Here is a 6,820-nt window from a genome sequence, read left to right as displayed (position 1 = left end):
AAGTTTGAAAGTAATGTACATTGGAATTTGGAAGTGATGAAAAATAGAAATTACAAGCAGGAAAAAATCAATTAATTTAACACACACACACAATAAAAAGATCCCCTTTAAAAGATATTCCATATTATTCTTGATACGCTATTCTCAGTAATCCTTATCTTAATTATTATTCTCAAGATAGCTTTGTGTTTAATAAGTTACCTAGGTTGCCGTAACCAAGTACAAAGATTAACCTTAAATAAAAAGGAATAAACAGCTGTTGTCGTTCAATCAAATCTCAAACTGAATCTTTCTTTTTAGGTTCTCTTAAGAAAAAGAAACCAAACACAACTCTCAAATCTCAATCTCCATCTCCATCTCTCACTTTTTCTCCTTCACAACCCTTTGTGCTTCCACTTTTACAGATTTGTTCTATTGTTTCATATATAACACACGTAAATAATTTGTTTTTTTTATTATTTATTGCATGGTAATAAAAGGATTTTATTTTGCATGATTGAATACATTAAATAACAAGAATATTAGATATGGGAATGAGATTAGACGAAGAATTTGGAGCAGATAGGGTGTTACAAATCGAAACAGACGATGAAGACAATGAGGCAGATGATTACAAGATTGAAGAAGACGATGAAGATAGTGGATCTGATTTTACCCTTCACTCCCCAGTACATGAAACATCTCATAGCCAAATTGGACCTCATGATTCTCCTACTTGGCCTCAAAGTTACAGGTATTTCTTTATTCTCCTTCTTTTCCTGTTTTCATGCACGTAAAATAAATGAATAGTAATACCTCTCAAGGGTGTAAATACCATTGGAGTCAAATCTTAGCATAAAAAAAAACGTTAGGTGATTTCTTTCCATCTGGATAAGATTTAATTGGCAAAGTCACACGTTACATGCACCGATGGGAAATAGCAAATACCCGGTGAATAGTCAAGCTGGTTTAGACACTACCTTTTTTGAAAGAAAAAAAAAAGGATAGTGACATCCCTTTTCCATCTGCGTAAGACTTGGTACACAAAATTACCTGGTGCATATGCGGGTAGGAGATAACAAAGTAGGTGGATAGTCGAGGTGCAAGGAAGCTGATTTAGACACCCAACTTTATATAAAAAAATGAGTAGTGACTTGTATAACTAGGCTTTTATGTGATCAGTCTTTAAATTTGTGTTGTACTGTTGTATATAGATTTTGCTCTCTGACTACTTATTAATATTAGTGTCTTACGTAATATAGTGTAGTTTGGTTATTTATCTATGGTTTTTGAATGCACTTTTTGAATTTCAATTAGCTATGAGAAGAAAGATGAGAAGATGGCTGTGAAAAATTATTCAAGAGTTTTGGTGTCCGATCCATATTTTTCATAGAGAAATCTCTGATCAAGGATAGAACTTAAGCTGTTTTGCATCATATATATCTAAGGGATTCCTAGGTTATCAAACTGACTGCAATCTTTTTCTGTTCACGAAGATCCCAACTTTCTAGAATATACACCTCCTCACTGTTATTTTTGAAAGTGAAACATATATTAGCCAATTTGTTATTGAATTTGTGAACATATTAGCTAGCTTTCTCATGTTCTTCAAGAAGTTGTTTATGGTCTACAAATAGGTGATAGTCCATAGGCTGAATGTACCTTTTTGCAGAGCAATAACATACAAACTTGTCTGACAAATTAACTTACATAAGACAAAAGCTTGTGAATGGTTGATAAATCCGTCATGTGCTTTTGGAGTTCTAATATTTGAGAAAGTATATTTTCACAATTTTGATACAAAAGTCCATTCTGAAAGAGAACATATATAATAAATACTCTGCTAATCTTTTTCTCTATTTCACATTGTTCTTAGGCATGCCTATATGTATTTGTTTAGCCTGTTTGGCCAATATTCACTGTGCACATATGCTGTGGTTATAAGTCTTCTTGGCATTCTTCTTGTGAATTTACTTGAAATTTGTTTACTCTTGTACTGAATCTTTTATTGAATATGTAGGCAGTCAATGGACATGTTCACAGGTGTGACACCTCCTACACTCAGCTTTTTAAGGGGCAGCTCCATCTTGAGGTCTCAGACTACGCCAACACCTCAACCTTCGATTTGTAAACCTCTAATTTCCTCTCCGCGCTCAGACAAGGAAGAAGTTCCAACCTTAACACATCCAACAAGGTTATCTGTAGTCTCTTCTGCAAGATTTTCAGCACTTGAATTGCCACCATCACAGCAGTGTTCATATACTCAATCAGTGCTAAATGGTAAGACATGTATCTTATCTCGTCGTTTATGTGCTTATTGTTCTACTATTAAAGTGGCCTATTTTTGTCCGGCCATTTTTGTCATTGTCAATTTGAGTCTAAAGACTATCCATTTTTTGTTGCACTATTTTACCATGTGTAGCATCTGAAAATCATGATAGAACCTCTTTGATTGCATACCAAACCATTAGAAAAATAAAAGTGTCTTCTGCTAAATGGATTAAAGCATTTTGCAAACAATCTATAGCCTATAATCTTGTGTAATTGAAGTATTTCTATATTTTGGAGCTGTATTTGTTGCATATTGCTGTCCTATAGGTACTAGTTTCCGAAAGTTCGTCTATGTTTCTCCAATATGTCCAGCTATTTGGCTAAAGTATCAACAGAGTTTCCAAGTACTTAATCATCTCCTCTCTATTCTCCTGTTTGTTCTAATGTGAATTGATCTTTCAATGCAGCGATAAATGCTCTCTGTGGCATAGGAATACTTTCGACTCCCTATGCACTCAAAGAAGGAGGATGGTGTAGCCTGTTCTTGCTGCTACTTTTTGGAATCATCACTTTCTACACTGGAACTTTGTTAAAAAAATGTTTAGACAGTTCTCCTGGTATTGAAACCTATCCTGATATCGGACAAGCTGCTTTTGGAATGCTAGGTCGAATATTTATAGCTGTGAGTATATATTGAGGACATATGACTAGTGATTTTATCAATTAGTAGAACAAGATTTTCATTGAGCTTTAACGTTGGATTTTCAATTAATGCAGGTAGCCTTATACGCGGAACTATATGTAAGTGTAAATAGTCTTTCCTAGCTTTACCAATTCTCGCTCTCTGCTACATTCTACTACTGTCTGTTGTTCATAACTTGGAATTATCGTTTCTTCTTTGCAGTCCTCTTGCATCGAGTATTTGATTATGATGAGTGACAATCTTGGCGCCATATTCCCAAGTGCTCGAATGGTCTTTGCTGGAATTCATCTGGATTCTTATCAAATGTGTGCTATCATTTCAACCCTTGTTATACTTCCAACAGTTTGGCTAAGAAATCTCAGTTTGTTGTCATACATTTCAGGTATTCGATCATTACATAATGCCTGTCTTGAAATTAGTTCAAAGCTATTCGATTTGTGCTAACATGTTGAATTCTGTGCTTGTAACTCAGCTGGTGGAGTGATTGCACTGATTGTTGTGGTGCTTTGCTTGTTATGGGTTGGCGCGATCAATGAAGTTGGATTTCACCCAGGCGGGACAGCTTTAAACATTGCAAAATTGCCCGTCACAATTGGTCTATATAGTTTTTGCTATGGCAGCCATTCAGTTTTCCCGAATATCTACTCATCAATGAAAGAACCTTCAAGATTTCCTTCTGTTCTTCTTATAAGGTGATTTAATACATTACTGTTTAAAATTGTATATCTGCAAATTGAAGACTTACTATTTAACTTGTGTTGGTTCATATCGATGCAGCTTTTCCATCGCCTTCTTTTCGTACCTTGGAGTAGCAGTTTGTGGCTTCCTTATGTTTGGTGAACACACCAGTCCACAGTTCACATTGAATTTACCAGCAAAACTTGTTACTTCAAAAGTTGCAGCTTGGACAGTGGTAAGTATAATATTAACTTTAGTCTATGCTTTTCTCATTTTTGTTCATGTGAAATGCAACCTAAAAACTTGGACTGAAATCATTAAATATCTGGAATTAAAACTGTGTTTTGTGCAGGTTTTAACCCCTTTAACAAAATATGCCATAACAATTACACCAGTCGCGTTTGGTATTGAAGAATTCTTACCTTCACCTCAGCTTAGAACTTATGGTGTATCGATCCTCATAAGAACAATTCTGGTGTTTTCAACTTTGGTCATTTCACTAACAGTTCCATATTTTGGTAAGTATTTTCTTCTAACACTTTGCACTTGTAACAAATAAATAAGTAAGCTGTTTTACCACTAAGATATACATTTCTTTTTGAAACTTCATTACAGGTTCTGTAATGTCCTTGATTGGATCTTCACTAGTAATGCTTGTGGTAAGTTACCAAAGTTATTTCACTTTACTTCAATGTGAAGCTAGAAGGGGAGCCGTGGCGTAACTTGTAAAGTCGCTGCTATATGACCAGAAGGTCACGTGTTCGAGCCGTGGAAACAGCCTCTTGCAGAAATGCAGGGTAAGGCTGCGTACAATAGACCCTTGTGGTCCGGCCCTTCCCCGGACCCCGCGTATAGCGGGAGCTTAGTGCACCGAACTGCCTTTCTTTTTTTACTTCAATGTGAAGCTAATTAGCAAAAGAATCATAATAACATGGAATTTTCTTTTGCTTGCTTTGTCTCAGTCTCTGATCCTTCCTTGTGCATGCTACATTAAACTAAGCAAGGATAGAATCACACGATTTCAGGTATATTTTTGCTCCATATTTTCTAACTAGAGAAAAATAATTCTTTTCATCCCCAAGGTATGCTAAAAGTAATTGTTTCTTCCTTTTGTATTATTTTAGCTTGCAGCTTGCACTTTCATTATAATGGTGGGACTGGTTTCTGCTGTTATTGGCACATATTCTGCAGTGACAAGCATGGCCAAATAGCAAAACCTAATGGACAGAAACCACAATCTCACTTCTATTAGTTACAAGTTTCTTGTACACTATGCACAGTAGCATTGGTCAAAAAGCATAGATCAAATGTCAAAGTTGAAGGGGTTCTAAGGAATAGAGAAGGGCAAGTTAAACATTTGGTCAGTCACCCAAAAATAATTACATTCGATAGCCAATATACCAAAAATATACATGTCTATTTCTTGTATATACAAGAAAAAAAATATACATTCTGCCGGCTATTATTTCTGAGAACGGTTACGGTGAGAATCCCTTGAGTGATGATGAAATAGAAGTTGTAATTGACAGGAAATTAGATCTTGATTCGGCCCTTTGAGCCCTTTCTTTTGTATCTAATCATTGTAAGTTCAGTTCCATCACATTGTTACTTCATATGATTTAGCTGTTAATTAGACAAGAAAATTGTTGTCCCTCTCGGAAAAGTAACTACGGAATGAGTCTTCTCTTAGTACTAATAATCTAATTGTATCTAGTGTTTCTTATATCTTGCTATAATCGCTTATCTCGTCTAGTTTACTCCCTTTGTTCCAAGTTAATTATGTGACAGTTTTCCGAAAGCTAAATTGGATTACATCAACTTAATATTTTGAAATTAATATATTCACATACTACATGAAAAGTAGTATAAGTTGCAATTCAAGTCATGTCAAGTAACGAAAAAATACATTTTAAATTTGTTTTCAAGGGTTAGATAATTTGGATCTCTACAAGCGAAAAGTATCATATAAATTAGGACAAAGAAAGTATGAGTTGACAAGGAACGTTGAGGAAGTAGTACTTATTTTGGTCAATAGGATTGAGATATCATCCCAATCCTGCAGCTCAATTTCATATATCTCGATTACACTTTTTATGACTTCTCGTCAAGCTTTTGCAAAATATGAGTACTTTATTTTCTAATAGAAAAAGTATCTATGTTGGTCAATAGAATTTGAGTAAAAACAGGCAAAGATCACGTTGGCCCGCGACATAAAATATATATTCAGTAGCCGCAAAGTATACAAATTTATATACATTTGTATATTCCCTAAACGTAAATTATATTTTGCCATACATACAAAATGAGAAAATCCACCATATGACCTTATGAGAAATGGACTCAACATTTATTTACCAGATAAGGTGTTTCGAACCTTCTTAAGAAATTAATCCACCATATGAGAAAATATATCTACTTTCTATTCAATGTGCTTCACGACCTTTTACACTCAATTCTGATTATAAAGTATCCTTCCAAACATGCTCGTAGTATACAAGCGGTGTCATTCGACACTTGTATAAGGAAAATATATCTTATATATACTGTTGATTATAGAGCCCGGATCGAGGGTGAACATTTCATTAAGGCTGAACTGTTCTATTCGCGTGGTTTGAATTCAATTTTCTTTACTTGTTCAATCTAATTCAATTTATTGCTTTGTGTCAAATTAATCCACATTTTCTTAAAACCACTTACAAATTTAATTGTTATAGACAGTTTGGCGCCCACTGTGGGGCTAAGGATAATAGTGTTTATTTGATACAAACTTCTATAACACACCCTATTTTACACTTGTTCTTTGGAGCATCTTTGATTTTAGGTTAAAGTTTGAAATGTCGAACTCCTAGGCTGCCCCTCCAAACGTGGATGCTGAATCCGGCCACCATGGCGAGAATAACAATGTAGCACCCGGTAACGAGGTGCCCCCGTTGACCTCAACGGAGTTCCAGTTGCAGACCCGATCGACGCTAGCTCGCATGCGGCCATCAATGCATATTTGCCAACCGATCAGCATCCGCAGAGAAGTCCGATTGATTGCACAAAATACGCACGGCGACGAAGATGATGCGATCAACTTACGGGTGATCTTCGAAATATTACATGCCCAACAAGCAGCAATAGCCGAGCTCCAGAACCAAAGCCGCGCCCTGAGTAGGATTGAGCCCGAGCCATCACGGGACGTCACCC

The 6,820-nt window shown here is 35.7% G+C and overlaps 1 protein-coding gene across 1 annotated transcript; it reads left to right on the top strand.

Annotated features, from left to right (window-relative positions):
- On the top strand, positions 244 to 5,294 carry LOC109233291 (vacuolar amino acid transporter 1-like). The gene is made up of 11 exons (XM_019399114.1): positions 244 to 733; positions 2,000 to 2,259; positions 2,718 to 2,932; positions 3,028 to 3,051; positions 3,155 to 3,335; positions 3,426 to 3,645; positions 3,731 to 3,866; positions 3,984 to 4,149; positions 4,247 to 4,290; positions 4,594 to 4,656; positions 4,756 to 5,294. Exons 1-11 carry the CDS (start codon positions 528 to 530, stop codon positions 4,840 to 4,842), a joined length of 1,602 nt encoding a protein of 533 aa, XP_019254659.1. The 5' UTR covers positions 244 to 527; the 3' UTR covers positions 4,843 to 5,294.

This window comes from Nicotiana attenuata, chromosome 10, assembly GCF_001879085.1.
Source record: "Nicotiana attenuata strain UT chromosome 10, NIATTr2, whole genome shotgun sequence".
Lineage (NCBI taxonomy): Eukaryota > Viridiplantae > Streptophyta > Magnoliopsida > Solanales > Solanaceae > Nicotiana > Nicotiana attenuata.
This window is presented reverse-complemented; position numbering and strand designations above follow the sequence as displayed.